This window comes from Mastigoproctus giganteus, chromosome 8, assembly GCF_048544385.1.
Source record: "Mastigoproctus giganteus isolate SK-2022 chromosome 8, ASM4854438v1, whole genome shotgun sequence".
Classification (NCBI taxonomy): domain Eukaryota; kingdom Metazoa; phylum Arthropoda; class Arachnida; order Uropygi; family Thelyphonidae; genus Mastigoproctus; species Mastigoproctus giganteus.
Window position 1 is genome coordinate 145,665,561 of NC_143582.1, and position 18,683 is coordinate 145,684,243.

The 18,683-nt window shown below is 38.0% G+C and overlaps 1 protein-coding gene across 1 annotated transcript in view; it reads left to right on the plus strand.

Annotated features, from left to right (window-relative positions):
• The window catches only part of LOC150081899 (DNA replication complex GINS protein PSF1-like), a 128,172-nt gene that overhangs the window by 40,403 nt on the left and 69,086 nt on the right, over positions 1-18,683 (plus strand). Inside the window, exon 4 of the mRNA XM_090380359.1 lies at positions 2,749-2,839. Within this exon, the coding sequence (XP_090236485.1) occupies positions 2,749-2,839 (91 nt within the window). The remainder of the gene's footprint in view (positions 1-2,748; positions 2,840-18,683) is intronic.

Here is an 18,683-nt window from a genome sequence, read left to right on the forward strand (position 1 = left end):
TTCTCTTTACTCTATCCTCACTTAATACATTGTACATTACATACTGAAATTCATAATCACCCTATTTCTGGGGGACACCATGTTTCCAGTAGTCCCATTATGTCAGCATTAATTTTCCTAACCAGGAGTTTGAATTCACTTATCTTATTGACAACACTTGTGACCTAACTGGGTACAGTTAAGACTAAGTGTTCCATTGTTTTCCCCAGCATGGGCTTTTGGTTTGTTTGAAACATCACTAATCTCGATACCTCTTGTGCATATCGTCTGCTGTAGCAACAAACAAGAACTCTTGAGATGCACGCAAGCATTACTTTTACCTATGCCATCAGATAAATGGATGAATACATTCCCCCACTCAACTAGCAGTTTCCCTGAACTCTTAAAGTTTCTTCAGTGATACTGGCGAAAACTCCTGTGCTACTTTTTTTTTTTTTTTTTCAAATGAATTCCATCTCTACAAAATACACAATACAAATGAATTCCCTCTCTACAAAATACACAATGTGGGCCATGCTGATAAAAAAATTTCCCCCAAAAGCCTTGAAAACTCCCTCGAGTCTCAAGTTAAACCACAAAAGACTCAGTATATAATACCTCCTGTCATGTCTGGGAAGAATTGCAAATGCATGCAGTGCCTCCGTAGCCAGGTGGTCAGGAGCAGCAGTGCATAGCACATGCTTCTTGATTGGACCGAGGTTCGATCCTGTGACCATCAAATACGGAGGATGCGGAAAGGTCAGGGAATGACCATCGCATATCCCCGGAGCAATATGGCCCTAGTTGCTAATGCTCCTAAAAACCAAATAACAAACAAACAAGCAAATACATACATATTCTGATCTACTAACTCGTGGCATATTTTTGGCATGGATTAGAATAACATCATCAGTTGTTATTCTCAGCAAACACACTCTGGTTCTTGTCCACTTATTCCTATTAAAAAATATGCTTCCCATTTCCCTGACAGCAGTCTCCCAATAAAAATAATCTTCTTGAACCAGAGCAGTATGCACTTGACTGTTCTGCTCTGTTACCTGAATTGGAGATGCATGTGCTTGTCAGGTAACTGGATATTTGAGTCCCCAATGAGTTCTCAGTTTTATTTGATTTGGGGCAAGCACTCATTTCTTCAGTGACTCAAATTCGTCTAATAATGCTCCAATTTTTAATTTGTGAGTGGTATACACTCCTTACATTGGAAACAAAGAAAACAGTTGTCAGTTGAGCCTGGTTTGTCTAGATCAACATTAGAATACATGCTGTAGGCTATACAAATGACAAATGACTCGCACCAGAACACCTGTGGCCGCCATTTCCATCTGAGTATGATATCCTTGGACAAAGTTTCAGAGTGGATCTTGTAATAATCATTATCAGGTTGCCTGATAATGGTAATCTTGCCCTGGTAACGGAATTATCAGGATAAGATATTACCCCGAGAAAAAGAGATAATATATAGAATTCACTGTAAGACTTAACATTGTTTCTTTAAAATTCAAAAATAGTTAATTTCAAAAACATTTCACTTACAAGACTCTTTGAATATGTGAATGTATTTTTAATCAGTTTCCTGATATGTGGAATTAATTTTATCTAACTTAAATACTATTGGTAAGTAGCAGTAATTTCAATGTTTCCAATTATGGAAACATTGAAATTAAGAAATTTTTTACTCATTTAAAAGTGAAAGTCAAGAAATTTTTAAATTTCTTGACTTTCACTTTTAAATGAGTAGTTTCAATAAAGGCATGAGAAATAAAAATAGGTATTTTCCTACCCTCATGCCAATTTATAAGTTGGAATATTCAAACTAATGGAATGAGGAAAAAATATTTTTACTGTGCTAGTCGCCATAATATACTATTCCAGTGGTTTATTTTTATTAATTTGGAACATACAATTAAGAACTGTGATAAAACAACAGCATGTCTTTATTTTCATTATAATTATGAATGCACACAGGGTAGCTGTACAGAATATGGATTTCTAAAAATTGATTAAATTTATAAAGTTTGATCTAAAAAATATTTAATGCTTGGATGGGATAAGTACAAAAAAAAAAAAAATAAATAAACTCAGATTTTGTTTGGTATCTATACTGGAGAAAATAAAGTAACAGAGATCACTTTCTGGATTAAATGAGAAAATTTAGCATCCCATAGGAAATTATAAATGATGTGCTGAGAAAAAGCATAAATACTTCCAAAGATGATATGCATAATGCATTTTTTCTCAGTGTATTTCAGATAGTATCCACCAGAGAGGGAAAACTGTGGAAAATATCATAGCTCTATAGAGCCAAACAACTGTTATAAAAATAGAATTTAATTTTTTGTTGGGAATTCTTTGTGCAGAAGTGCTCACTACTTCTGTGAGCAGAAGTAGTGAACACCCCATATGAGGTATGTTCAGAACACGAGTATTCACCACTTTCTGAACATACTTCATATGGGGGCGCCTCCGTAGCCAGGTGGGCAGGAGCAACAGTGCGTAGCACAGGCTTCTTGATTAGACCGGGGTTCAAGCCTGTGACCACCAAATACGGAGGATGCGGAAAGGTCAGGGAATGACCACCGCATATCCCCGGAGCAATATGGCCTTAGTTGCTAATGCTCCTAAAAACCAAATAACAAACAAACAAACAAACTTCATATGGGGTGTGTGGTGGGTTCTTTTTTATATTAGAAAATATTGGACTTTCAGAGATTACTAGAAGAGACTAAAAATTTTGCTATTATTTTTCAGGTATAATCGCTTGATGCATATTAAAGATATGAGATGGGCATTTGGAAGTACACTGCCTAATGATATTAGGGCATGCCTTTCAGAATCTGAGGTAAATACAAAATTCTCTTAATAAATTAATTTAATACAGACAATGTTGCATCAGGTGATGCAACACTGATGCATCAGATGATATATTTTTATTTCTGCAGATGGAAATATATTTTAGAAATTATAATGTTATATAACAAGAAAATCTCATTGAAACAGCCTTTGTACATATTAAGTATAGTTAACTTTTTCTGGAGCATGTATGTATATATATATATATATATATATATATATATATATATATATATGTGTGTGTGTGTGTGTATATATATATACTATCATTGAATTATATTAAATAAAGTTAAATTATAATGAAATGTATAAATAAATAAATCCTTAAGCATTCATTAGAGGCAGCGACATGCAATTCCTCCATATGAAGCTGAAATACATCCAATATTTTAAATTAAATAAAATAAAACATAAGCCAGTAGTATGGCAAAAACTGTAGAGCGAAAATTAACATAAAAATAACCCAAATAAACAATCGAACGAAAAAAAGGATAGATATAAATAGATATAAATATAAGGATAGATATAAATATGTATGGGAGATACATTTGCACTTTTCCAATCCAAGGGAATCTCCCCAGAGTCTAGTGATGCTCGCATAATTAGCCTCAATGGTTCAGTGCACTCTCTTTCCGCCTCTCTTAAGATTATAGGGTATATTCCATCACCTCCAGGAGCCTTACTGGTCTGTAGGCTCGAAAGTTTTTTCATTGAATAATCTTGCGAAATTTCAATATCGTTAATTACATATTTTTTAACTTCGCTCCCACAATTTCCCATTGCCACAAAAGGCTTTTCATTTGTAAATATCAGCAGTGCGTAGCACACGCTTCTTGATTAGACCGGGGTTTGAGCCCGTCACCACCAAATACGGAGGATGCGGAAAGGTCAGGGAATGACCACCGCATATCCCGGAGCAATATGGCCTTAGTTGCTAATGCTCTTAAAAACCAAATAACAAACATTTGTAAATATCGATGCAAAATAACTGTTGAGTTCATCTGCAACGGCAGCTGGTGTATTTATTACTATCCCCTTTCCCTGACGTAAAGGTCCGATCTGGTTTGTCCTGCTCTTCTTGGCATTTATATATGTGAAGAATTCTTTATCCCCCCTCTTTGCTCTGTTTGCTAGTGATTTCTCATAAACTGCCTTTGCCTGTCGAACCTTTTCTGTGGCTCTATTACAGATCACCTTGTAGCTGTTATAGGCTTCAGTACTTTTTATTGCTCTGTAACATTTTCATGCCACCTTTTTCTGCTCAAGTAATGCGACAACTTCACTATTCATCCAACTTGGAACCCTTCTCGTGGAGTATTTTTTTAATGGTATATACGCATTCAAGGCATCTGTGATTAATGTTTTAAAAGCGTACCACAGTTCAATTGTATTCATTCTCTGCACGATATCTACCCAGTTAATAGAGGCCATGTAGTACCTTAAGGCATCGTAATTTCCTTTTCTGAATTAAAACCCATACTAATACTAATACTAATCATTGGATTAGTATTAGTACTAATTATTACTAGTACTAATACTAATTATTGGAGGCTTGAAGTGGTGGAACCCATGTTTATTCTCTAGAGCTAAGTTCCGGTCAACCCTTCCCTATCTCTTCCATCATGCAGTATGGTTGATGACTTTTGAGGTTATGATGAACGTCGTGGCGAGATCCAATCTTCCTTACATTTCGAGGGTACAGCTCTAAAACAGTGTTCGCAGGTTGGCCACTAGTTAGTACACCGGACCGAACCTATTGGTAACTCTCTAGGAGGCTTCTGTATCAGCTAGTGTATAATCTTGTTACCTCTACTCTGCCAGATAGTGACTGGAGGGAGTCCGAGTAGTGTGTATGCGGGGAGCATTGTCGAGGCCACGTTATGTCAAGGATCTAGGTATATTCTTACCACGTGTACGCCATATCCAAAAATTTCATTACTTCATACAGCATGTCCCACCCACTTTTTCTTACTATTGAATACACCATGAATTGTCAAACTAATAGAACAAGCTTATCTGCAAAAAGATCTAAACCTCCCAAGCACTTCCTAATTCATTTCACAAATATACGTGGTCTAAATTCTAATCTCAATGATGTCCATTTCCACTTGCAGTGTGCCAAACCCCATGTACTTTTTCTGACAGAATCTCAGTTATCGGTTGATTCAACTACTGCTCATCTCAGATGCCCAAATTATTCGCTGTATGATTCCTTTCGCCTCAAAGGTGGTACTTGTGCATATGTCCGTTCTGATATTCCCTGTCAGAGAATTGGCAATTTGGAATCTCCTCTCTGATCGTCTCTGGCTTAAAATCGCTCTGCCTCATTGTATCAAATTCATCTGTTGTTTCTACTGTTCTCCCAACTCCGCTAATCACTTGGAGCTCTTTGACTTCCTCTCTTTGCAAGTTGACTTTCTCCAGTCCAACTTTCCTAACGGTGAGGTAATTTTCCTTGGTGATTTTAATGTTCACAACTCCAGCTGGCTTCCATTTTCTAGTCACACCGACCCAACTGGTCGAGATGCTGAGGCTTTTGCAATTACTAATGACCTAGCACAGATTGTTCATTTTCCTACAAGAATACCGGACAATCCTAATCATACAGCCAATACGCTTGATCTTTTTCTCACAAACAACCCTTCTAAGTACACGGTAAAAGTGAGAGGTCCTTTAGGCACTTCAGATCACAACTTGGTGATTGTCTCTTCTCCAATGGAACCTTTATCTCATTGGCTATTCCCAACCTCTGTTATCTGGCATTACAAGAATGCAAAATGGGATGACCTGAGAGTCTTCTTTTCCTTGGTCGGATTACCGTTTCAAAACTTCTGATGTCAACGTTTGCTCAGATTGTGTCAGTGAAATTATTCTTGCAGGAATGGAATCCTTTATCCCACACTCCACTTAAAAATCTCGTCCTTTATTTAAACCTTGGTTTTCCAATAAATGTGCTAAAGCTGTTCAAGAGAAGAATGTTGCATATCGTAATTGGCTTGTTACTAATTCTTCAGTTTCATTTTCTGCTCACACCAAAGCTTGCAACAATTGTAAAGCAGTTATTAATCAGTCCCAACTAGAGTTTAAACAAGCTAAGAGTAGAAAACTTGCTTCTTGCCCTAATGGTAGCCGAGCATTCTGGTCTCTTGCCAAAGCTATTGGCCGCAACTTTTGTCCAAGAAAGCTCCAGGTCCTGATGGTATTTCTCCACATGTTCTCAAAACCTGTGCTCCTGAACTTACTCCTATCCTTTGCAGCCTTTTTTCACTTTCTTATTCTAAAGGTGTTTTTCCTTCTGCTTGGAAATTTGTTCATATCTAGCCAGTTCCTAAAAATGGTGACAAATCCCTCCCATCCAATTATCGTGCCATTGCAATTAATTCTAAAGTAATGGAGAAATCAATTAACCGCCAACTCTTAAACTACCTAGAAACCTTCCGTCTGATCAATGATCGCCAGTATGGATTCCGTCAGTGTCGATTCACTGGTGATATTCTGGTTTATGTTACCCATTTATGGACTAATTCAATGGAAACGTTCGGTGAAACACAAGTAGTTGCTCTTGACACCTCAAAGGCTTTTGATCGTGTTTGGCATAAAAGTCTTCTAAACAAGCTTCCATCTTATGGTGTGCCAACTGTTTTTATTAATTGGTTATCCAGTTTTCTCTCTGATCGTTCACTGAGGGTGATTGTAGATGGCTATCTGTCTTCTAACTTCTCCACTAATGCCGGTGTCTCCCAAGGTTCAGTTCTTTCCCCCACTCTTTTCCTCTTGTATATTAATGACCTTCTTGACTGGAAATCCTATCCATAGTTTTGCCGATGATAGCACATTGCATTCCACTTTCCATTTTGAGAAACCTTGTCCTGCTCAATCAGCCAACTTCTCGAAAATCTGCTACCAATTCTTTAAATGCCGATCTACAGGTAATTCTCCAGTGGGGCAAAGACAACTTAGTTGATTTCAACCCTTCTAAAACTCAGTCTTGTCTTATATCTCGCAAAAAGGATTCTTCTGCTCCTATGCGTATCTTTAGTGACACTCCGATTTCTAGGCAAAATGATATATCTCTTTTGGGGATTACCCTGATTTCTAATCTCTCTTGGCACAACCACATTACAAATATTGCTTTCTGTGCATCTAAAAAACTTGGTTTTCTTTTTCGCTCTCTGCGTTACTTTTCTTCCAAACAGCTGCTCACTCTGTATAAATCTCAAATACCCCATGCCATGGAATATTGTTCCCACAACTGGGGTGGTGCCCCCAAAACCTCTCTCAGGCTTCTTGATTCCATTCTGAAGAGGGCAGTTAGGTTAATTAATGATTCATCTCTAACAGAGTCTCTCCACTCTCTTTCTCGTAGACGTACTGTTTCTGCTGCATTCCTCTTCTACAGATACTTCCATGGGCACTGTTCTTCTGAATTGGCTTCTATAATTCCCGCTCTCTCTCTCTCTCTCTCTCTCTCTCTCTCTCTCTCTCTCTCTCTCTCTCTCTCTCTCTCTCTCTCTCTCTCTCTCAAAACAGTCAGAACACGTGCCGCCACCAGCTAACATCCATTTACTGTCCAACTTCAAACCCACAGAACCAACTTTTCATCTTCCTCATTTATTCATTCAACTGCCATTTCCTAGAACAACCTTCCTTCATACGTATTTCCTGAAAATTACAATCTACAAAAGTTCAAGTCCAATGTCAACAAATATCTTCTTTCGTCTTCTCAACCTCCAACCCAAGCACGGTACTAAGTACTATAGATTCTAATACCTCTCATGTTTGGGGTTCACATAAAAAAAAAAAAATTTAATTACTTTGAAGTCGTTAAGAACTGGATGAAAAGAATAATTTTTCCATTATTTTAATTGGATATCAGTAATACTTTGATCAGTCCCCATGAACAATTATGTAAACTGAAGCATTGTCGCTTTAGCTCCATATCATTAAAGTGATGGGTAAATGTCAGGTGACAGATCACTTATAAATGGGAACTGATACTAGCAATCCCCACTTTTCTAAACAAATTTGCCAAATAGAACTTTTCCAAAGTTGAATGTATACAAGCAGCTAGCAGTACTGGAAGAAAAGCAGGTCCAGCAAACATCCATAAGCTTGGCAGTAGGATATACATTGCAACCTTGATGTAACATCAGTGCCAGGCAACAACTTTATACCCACTTTATAAGCAAAGTTTGTTATAGCCGAAAAAATTTTACAATTTTATTCCCCAGTCCTTTTAACATAAATGGTCCTTTAGGTTGTCAGACATTCCCTCAGATATGCCAGACAAGCTTTACTTGCTACCTGGGAGTCTAAAACACTGATGGAACTGATATTTGGATGACACTCAAGTCAAGTGGACCCGATTTCGGCAAAGTCCAGACGGTCTGTAACAGCCAAATCCTCTGCTTGCACCTTCACGATGGTGAGACTGTTAGTAATCCTGGGTATAACCCCCATGCACAAGCACACTGTGGTTGACCACCCAGATGTGAACCAATGTAAGCAGGAGTCGAGGTGTGGTGCCCACACCACATGGAGGAATGCCGCTCCTCTGTGTTACCAGGCAATACTAGGTAGATGACTCTCATCAACCGGTGCAATATCACCATTTTGCTTATTGGGGGCTTGAAGTGGTGGAACCCATGTTTAGTCTCCAGAGCTAAGTTCCAGTCAACCCTTCCCATCTCTTCCATCATGCAGTATGACTAATGACTTTTGAGGTTATGATGGGCATCATGGCGAGATCCAATCTTCCTTACATTTCTAGGGTACAGCTCTAAAACGGTGTTCGCAGGCTGGCCACTAGTTAGTACTCTGGACCGAAACTATTGGTAACTCTTTAGGAGGCTTCTGGATCGGTTAGTGTATAATTTTGCTATCCCCTGCTCTGCCAGATAGTGACTGGAGGGAGTCCGAGTAGTGTGTATGCTTGGGGGGGGGGCAGCATTGTCGAGGCCATGTTATGTAAAGTATCTGGGTATATTCTTACCATGTGTATGCCATATCCAAAAATTTCATTACTTCATACAGCATGACCCCCCCCCCCCACACTTTTTCTTACTATTAAATACACCATGAATTGTCAAACTAATAGAGTAAGCTTATCTGTGAAAAGATCCAAACCTTCCAAACATATCCTACTTCATTTCTAAAGTATATGGGGTCTTAATTCTAATCTCAACGATTTCCATTTTCACTTGCAGTCTGTGAAACCCCATGTACTTTTTCTAACAGAATCTTGGTTATCAGTTGATTCAACTACTGCTCATCTCAGTTGCCCAAATTATTTGCTGTATGGTTCCGTTTGCCTCAAAGATGGTACTTGTGCATATGTCCATTCCTATATTTCCTGTCATTGACTTGGTAATTTGGAATCTCCTCTTTTCGATCTTCTCTGGCTTAAAATCTTTCTACCTCATTGTGTCAAATTCATCTGTTGTCTCTATTGTTCTCCCAACTCCACTAATCGCTTGGAGCTCTTCGACTTCCTCTCTTTGCAACTTGACTTTCTCCAGTCCAGCTTTCCTAACAGTGAGGTAATTTTCCTTGGCGATTTTAATGTTTACAACTACAGCTGGCTTCCATTCTCTAGTCACACCGACCCAGCTGGTCGAGACGCTGAGGCTTTTGCAATTACTAATGATCTTGCACACATTGTTCATTTACCTACAAGAATACCGTACAGTCCTAACCATACAGCCAACACGCTTGATCTTTTTCTCACAAACAACCTTTCTAAGTACACAGTCGAAGTGAGTGGTCCTTTAGGCACCTCAGATCACAACTTGGTGATTGTCTCTTCTCCAGTGGAGCCTTTATCTCATGGCTGTTCCCAACCTCGAGTTGTTTGGCATTACAAGAATGCAAAATGGATTGACCTGTGTGATTTATTTTCTTCTTTTCCCTGATCGGACTACTGTTTCAAAACTTCTGATGTCAACGTTTGCCCAGATCGGGTCAGTGAAATTATTCTTGTAGGAATGGAATCCTTTATCACACACTCCACTTTAAAATCTCGTCCTTTATCTAAACCTTAGTTTCCAATAAATGTGCTAAGGCTGTTCAGGAGAAGAATGTTGCATATTGCATATCGTATCAAAGAGAGAGATACTGTTATCCATGCTCTCTGGTTCGATCAGAAATGCACGGGTAGGGTGATTTTATTGATGCCCTTAAATGCACGAGGATTTCTAGAATGGTACACAAGTAGTGGTATTAATCTGAAATCTCCTGCTGTAGTGTGAAAGTGGTATTAATCTGAAATCTCCCGCTCAAGCAATAGTGTGGCCCTATCTTTTGAAGCATTGAAACCTGGCATTCTTTTCCTCTTTGGCAATGTATGTGCGATCGGCATTTTTTCCAATACAGAGCAATCTCGTCAACGTTAAAAATTTGCTGCATTGAACAGCCACCTTCATCAATAATTTTTTCCAACACATCACAAAATTTCTCTGCAGCTGCAGAATCCACTGGTTTCACCGCATACTTTAATGATTTTGGAAACCAGCGTGATGCTTGAACCTGTTAAACCACTCATTGCTTGCCACAAACTTGGCTTGGGGTAGGCCGTACTTATCCTTAATATCTTCATAAATACTTGCTTTTGCTTGAATGGCCATTGGACTCAGGGTCACTTGCTTCTGAATCTGATTTGCCATCCATATTATTAATAGCTTTTCCATCTTCAATATAGCACCTGAACACTGTTTTGTGGTCACTGTTGATCTTAAGTGTGTTGATCCTCTGACACTTTCTTTTATACTTGCACTGTCCTTTAAAATAGTATTAACTGTTGAAGCAGTGAGACCTAATTCCCTTGCAATAGATGACAAACGTTTTCCTGCTTCGTACTTCTTAATTAATCATCTTCATTTCTAAGTCAATTTTGTTTCGGTTCCTGGCATTGCCAACACTTGCCCTTTCCATTGGTCCCTTTTCTTCACCATTTGTAATACGTAAATAGGAATGAAGAGAAGTTTCTGAAAATTTGTTTTTTATATGATTTCAGTGAAGGGGAACTCATTTCACTTAATACCATAATGTAAAAACCCACAGAATTCCAGTTATTGGTATTATTGCAAATGCAGTAAGATCAAGTTTACTACCCGTTTATAATGGATTGTGCTAACAGAAAAGCTCAATAAACCGGAAAGTGCAGATTGTTTTTATTGTTTTTTTGTCGCGACATCCAGAAATGTGCTTTAGAAAAATATCACAACGACGTTCAGAATTGATTCTTATAACGAGAGCATACAATAACGATGAATTTGTAGTGCAATTTTCATTATAAATATGACCCTTTAGAGAGATAAATAGCTTAGTAATATAACGAAATTTTCAACTTCCAAGGACTTAGAACGAATTACAGAAAAAACAAAACAATATGTTATTGGGTTCACATTATGATATTTTCACAATACCTCCATTTATCCCTGCAGATGCAAAATACGGTTCCATATTTTTTTCAGTTTGCATCGGCTGGCAAAAACTTAAGTAAAGTCGAATTTGCGTAAGTTGGGTATTATGTAAGTAGGGAAGTTCCTGTATATCCCTTTATTTTAACATTAAATGTTGTGCATCTTTTGGTATAGACGTGATAGAGACTTTTTATGGTGATTTTCAGAATCTTCAAGTTTATTTCCTCCAGAATCACATATTTCCATGCCGAGGTACGATAAAAAAATTTTTTTTTGGCTAGTGTATTTTGGTGGGAACTTCATTATAATTTTCGTTTATTTGCTTAAATTTAACTTAAATAGTTGTTAAAGTTTTATCAGCAGTTTGATTTCTATAATATTTTGGTAATTTAAATTCTTAATATATTGTAAATTTAAATTTTTTAATCTTTCTAAAGCTGAAATTTTACCTTAATAATGATTGCCACAAGATCCACTCCAAATACAAAGTCCTACAACATCATTACCTAGACAGAAATGCCTGCAGGTATTTCCAGTGTGGGTCACGAGTTTGTTTTTTGTATAGCCTGTGGCATGTATTCTAAGGTTGGGCTAGTGGACAAACCTAGCTCAACTGATGATTCTTTTCTTTGCACCTGATATAAAGGAGTGTATTGATCTCAAATAAGAACATGGTGCATTACAAGAAGGATTTGAATTACTGAAGACATCAGTGTTTACCTTACAAAAAAATGTAACTGGTAGCTCGTTGGGGACTTAAGTATCTCGTGACCTGTTAAGTGATGTACCCCTGATTTGCATCCCAGATAAGAATAGTTAAGTGCATAACGTTCTGATTGACTGTGATCTTGTTTTATTGGGAGACAATATTGTCTGGAGGCCTCAATTTTATAATAAAAATGAGGCCTCCAGACCTATACGCAGTACTCAAGGCATGGCCTGACCATTGTGTCATACAAAGGGATAATCACCTCCTTTTTCCCTTCTAGCAAAATTCCTGTATATCATTGACAATACCCCATGACCTGCTCTGGCAGCCTGTCTGCATTGCTCAGGAAACTCATATCTGACTGCGCAATCACTCCTAGATCCTTTTCATTTTCTACCACCCTAAGTGTAGTCCCACACATTTGGTATGTTTCTCTGGGATTGTTTTTACCCATATGCAGAGGGCGCCTCCGTAGCCAGGTGGGAAGGAGCAGCAGTGCGTAGCACACCCTTCTTGATTAGACCGGGGTTCGAGCCCGTCACCACCAAATACGGAGAATGCGGAAAGGTGAGGGAATGACCACCGCATATTCCCGGAGCAATATGGCCTTAGTTGCTAATGCTCCTAAAAACCAAATAACAATAATAACCCATATGCAGTACTTTGCATTTGTTAATGTTAAACTTCAGTTGCCACTTCTCAGCCCATCTGCAATTCTGCCAACCTATGTATCATCTGCAAACTTTGACATTAAGCTTGATATACCTTCATCGGTATTATTGATAAATACAGGTAGTTCTCAACTTTACGAGTTAATTCTTTCCTAGCGCGCACTCGTAAAGTGAAAACTCATAAACTAATTAGTTAACTAATTTCAACAATGAAATTAGTTAGCTAATTAATTTATGTTTAAACAATGATTGATTTATCGAAAGAAATGAAAACGTAGCTTGTAAAATCAAGCAATTTATAATAATAGAGATATTATTTACGACTTACAAATGTTAAAGAATGTTTATTCTTCATCATCATCGACTAAATGTGCACTCGTTGATCACTCATTATTGGCTCAGCACTCTTTGGTTTATTGCACAAGGAATCATCTTCTTCAGAAATGTTTCAAGAGGCGTTTGTTTCCAAGATAATCGTCTATTTTCTTTATAAATTTCACGATATCATGCATAAACATTTTTTAATGGCACGCACAAATTGCAACTAACATGATACGCGTGGAGTAACAAGTTTACGAAACTTAAAAAAAAGGAATGAAGAGAATATTCTGAAAATTTGTTTTTTATACGATTGAAGATTTCAGTAAAGGGCAAACACATTTCACCATAATAATGTAAAAAACCACACAATTCAAGCTATCGGTATTTTGGCAAATGCAATAACATCAAGTTTACTACCCGTTTATAATTGCTTGCAGTAACAGAAAAGCCCAATAAACTGGAAAGTGCAAATTGTTTTTGTTGTTTTATGGTTGTGACCTCCAGAAATGTGCTTTAGAAAAATATCACAAAGGCATTTAAAATTGATTCTTATAACGGAACATATGATAACAATGAAAGTGTAGTGCATTTTAATGATTTGAATTGGTAACTAATACAATTTACAAACCATGCTCATGACCTTTTATATGGTTTTAAGATCACACTCGTGATCTTAAAAATGACATTTTAGAGAGATAAATAACTTAGTTATACAGCGAAAATTTCAACTTCCAAGATCTTGAAACGAACTACCAAAAAACAATGTGTTATTGGGTTCACATTGCGGTATTTTAAATACGATGGTGTCTCTGGAACTGATTCATATCGTAAAGCAGGGTACACTATATTGTATAACTATGCATGTGGTTTGGAATGCGGTATTTATGAATGTTTAACATTCATTTTTTGCAATTAAATGTCCATATATTTTCGATTCTGTTGATACTTGATACTTTGGGAAAAAACTCATAAACCTGGGAACTCGTAAAGCGAGAACTGCCTGTATACAAAACAATAATGGGTCCAACACCGAACCTTTGGGGACACCACTAATAACATTAGTCCACGACAAGCAGTATCCGTTGATTACCACTCTGTCTTCTGTCTGCTAAAATGGATAAAAGGATGGTTGTCTCACTCAACCATCCTTTTATCCATTTTAGCAACTTGCTCTTAATGCCATACTGCTCCAATTTGTACAGTAGTCTTCCATGTGCAACAGTATCAAAAGCTTTCCTGAAATCCAAGTATATGATATCAAAATTATATTTCGCATCCAGTTCCTTTGTGACCACATCATAGCATCCAATCAAATGGGTCAGAAAAGACTTCCCCTTAACAAACCCATGCTGTGTCTGAATTATTACTGCTGTCTTGTCTAGATTATCTTGCAAAGCTTCTTTAACCAGTGACTCCATTATTTTCTCCGGAACAGAAGTTAAACTAACAGGACTGTAATTACTCGTGTCACCCTTTGATCCCTCTTTGTAAACTGGAGATACATTTGCACATCTCCAGTCTGTGGAGATCTCCTCTGAGTCCAATGATGCTCTCATGATTATGGCTAACGGTTTGCTTACTTCCTTTACCACCTCCTTTAATATAATTTTATAGATCCCATCCATCCCAGGTGCCTTTCTTAATGTTAACTTCAACAATTTCTCCTCCACTTTACTCTCAGTTATTACAAAATCATTTAGGTCCTCATTAGAGTTTAATAAGCTTCTGTTCTCCACTTCCTTACACAATTCCTCATGTGTGAAAGTAGATGCTAAATACTCATTCAGTTTGATATAAATACTCCATCGATATCAAGCAGACCAATCGGATTCATCCCCCTCCTAGATTTTATATAATTAAAGAAGTCTTTTCATTTTTCTTTGCATCCTTTGCCAAAGATTTCTCGTAATCTGCCTTCACTTGCCTAACCTCATAACATAGTAAGCTATTTTGACACAGTTACTCATTAGCTGGATGCAGGGTACAATTTCAACATAATTTATTTGGGTTACTGTATAAGCTAGAACTAGTTGGAATTACCAGAAAGATTCTAAGATGGATTGTTGGGTGGGTGGATGCAGGGCAGAAGGCAGAGGGTAGCGATTAATGAATATTCTTCAGATTGGTGGGAAGTGAGAAATAGGGTCCACCAAGGATCGGTTCTTGGAGTGCTGTTGTTTCAGATTTTCATAAATGACATTGGTGATGGTATTAAAGGCTTGATGTCAAAATTTGTAGACTACATAAAGATTGGTAGTGTAGTTAGTGATCAGTACCAAGTAGCGTTCCTTTAGAATGACTTGAACAGGGTGTGTTTTAATGTAGTAAAATGCAAGGTCTAATCTTACATTTGGGGAATAGCAACCCCAAAATGAATTATGCACTTCATGGGGTTGAATTAAAAACACTAGAGAAAGAAAGGGATCTGGGAGTTATAATACAGGCAGGCATAAAGTTTTCTGAGCAGTGTGAACAGCCAGGAAAGCTGTTGTCCTGTCGATGATTTATCAAACATTATCGTATAGAGATATGGAGGTCATAGTCCCACTGTATAAGACAATTGTAAGACCACATTTGGAATACTGTGTTCAAGTATGGAGACCTCATCTAAAAAAACACATTGAGCTTCTTGAAATGATTCAAAGACGTGTAACTTGCATGGTGTGTTCAGCAAAAAGGCAGCCATACAAGGAAAGACTCCAATTATTGGGCTACAGAGCTTGGCAATCAGGCACTTCGGAGGTGGTATGATAACAGTGAAGGTGTAATTTTCACTGTTATAGTGAATTCCAAAACTTGGGGAAATAAATTGAAATTAAAGTGGAAGAGGTTTAGACTAGATTGTAGGAAGTTTTCTTTTAGCCAGCTAGTCATTGATTACTGGGACAGGTTGCCTTTGCATGTAGTTGAGGCTGACAGTTTGAATAAATTCAAAGGTCAAATAGATAGTTACCTATGTGAGGAAGAAAGCAAATAATTTGTATTTTCTTATCTACTCTTCTGTCTGTCTCTCTCTCTCTCTCTCTCTCTCTCTCTCTCTCTCTCTCTCTCTCTCTCTCTCTCTCTCTCTCTCTCTCTCTCTCTCTCTCTCTTCCCATCTAGTGTAACAAAACCCTGTGGCTTCTTTGCACTATATGCCCATTACTGTTATTACCATCATAGTACCAAAGTTAAGTCAAGTGATTTCTCCATAAATCACTTGTCAATTCGTGTATATTTTTTTGTCTAGTTTAGTCCTTATCATTTTTACTATTCTAAGTGTAACTTTTAGTCGAAGAAAGGATATCATGTACTGTTGTAAAAATTTATTTTCTAATTAATGCAATAACTAATGCAACGTACTTGAGAAACGGTAGCCATATTCCTCCAGAGGTAGCTGCTTGTAATTAGCGTTCCACTGATATACTCTTTTATTGCTTCTCTCACTGAGGGGAGAAACTGGACATTTACAGTAATTAGTGTATGACAAATCCTGTTGTTTACAAAAACTATTCTGCAACTGAATATTGAATTTATCGAAGTGAATGTACAGCCAGGTTTTAGCTAATTTTCCCTCTTGGAGTTATGGTCGGATATACAGTAGATACAAGTATATACATGTTGACTTTTTCCAGTTTCCAATATGAAATTGCAAGTTCTTTGAACACGCAACTGTTTTTTTTTTTCTTTTTTTTTTTTCATAATTTGTTTTGGGGAAATGATCATACCTATGGTGTGAAGAGACGTTATATCGAGGTTGCACTGTATATCTAACTAAATACTACATGCAGCACACCAAGCAATTAGCATTAGCATTAGTAGAGGCATTTGATGCAAGAAAGCAAGCTTATGCAGCATCAGCCAAAAAAAAAAAAAAAAAACCCCACTTCCACTTCACCCCTCTGTTCATTCAAAATACCTGTCCAGCTGAGCCTTAAACTTATTTAGGCTATCCAACCTCCACTACAAGGGATGGAAGTCTGTTCCACCAACCAACCACCCGCAGGCTAAAGGCAAATTTCCGCACGTCTATCCTACATCTGTCTTTCCTCAATTTGAATTTATGCCCTCTCAGGTGTTTATTCTGAGCTAGAGAAAGAATCCCATCAGCATTGAGCATGCTCAAACCATTCAAGGCTTTATACACCTCTATCAGATCATCTCGCTGGTGCCTAGTCTCCAGACACTGTAATTTGCAAAACTTAAGCCTTTCTTCGTAAGAGCACCCCTTTGTTCCATTCACTAATCTTGTTGCCCTTCTCTGTACTCATTCCAGCAGCTCTACATCCTTCTTGAAATGAGGCCTCCAGACCTGTATACAGTACTCTAGGTGTGGCCTGACCATTGCCTTATACAAGGGAATAATCACCTCCTTATCCCTGCTGGAAAAATTCCTATATATCATTGACAATACTCCATGAGCTACTCTTGCAGCCCGTCTGCACTGCTCAGAGAACTTCATATCTGCCTGCACAACCACCCCCAAGTCCCTTTCATTCTCTACCACTGTCAGTGTAGTACCACAGAGTTGATACGTTGCTCTGGGTTGCTGTTTCCCATGTGTAGTACTTTACATTTGTCAATGTTAAACTTCATTTGCCACCTCTCAGCCCATCTGCTCAACCTTCCCAGATCCTGTTGCAGCAGCATAGTGTCAGTAGTGTCCTTGACAACCCTGCCAACCTTTGTATCGTCTGCAAACTTGGACATTAAGCTTGATATACCATCATCAATATCATTTATAAATACAGAAAACAATAATGGACCCAACACTGAGCCCTGAGGGACTCCACTAATAACATTAGTCCACAATGAGCAGTGTCCATTGATTACCACTCTCTGTCTTCTCCCCCTCAACCACCCCTTTATCCATAGCAGCAATTTGCCTCCAATGTCACACTTCTCCAATTTGTGTAGCAGTCTTCCATGTGCAACAGTATCAAAAGCCTTTCTAAGATCCAAGTATATAATATCAAAGCTATTCCCTGCATCCAGTTCTTTTGTGACTGCATCATAATATCCAATCAAATTGGTCAGGCAAGACTTCCCCTTAACAAAACCATGCTGTGTCCGAGCTATAACTGAAGTCTTGTCTAAATGATCCTGCAGTGCTTCTTTAACCAGTGCCTCCATTAATTTTCCTGGAACAGAAGTTAAGTCACAGGTCTATAATTACTTGTGTCAGCCTTTGATCCTCCTTTGTGAATTGGGGTCACATTTGCACATTTCCAGTCTATGGGTACCTCCCCTGAGTCCAAGGAAGCTCTCATAATTATGGCTAAGGGTTTGCTTACTTCCTTTGCTGCCTCTTTTAATATAACTGGATAGATCCCATCCACCCCGGGTGCCTTTCTTGTGTTTATCTTCAACAGTTTCTCCTCCACTTTACTCCCAGTGATTTCAAGATTCTGTAGCTTACTGCTAGAGTTGAATACACCTCTGGCATTCCCCTCGCTGAATAACTCCTCATGTGTGAATGTCGATGCAAAATATTCATTTAGTTTGTTAGCTACCTGAGCAGGGTCATCAACAGTTGACCCATCAATATCAAGTGGACCAATCTGATTCATCCCCTTCCTTCTAGAGTTTACATAAGTAAAGAACTCTTTGCTGTTTTTCTTTGCATCCCTTGCCAAGGATTTCTCGTAATCTGCCTTCGCCTGCCTAACCTCCTTTGTAACTTGGTTGCATATCAACTTGTATCTATCATAGGCTTCTGTGTCATGTGTTAAT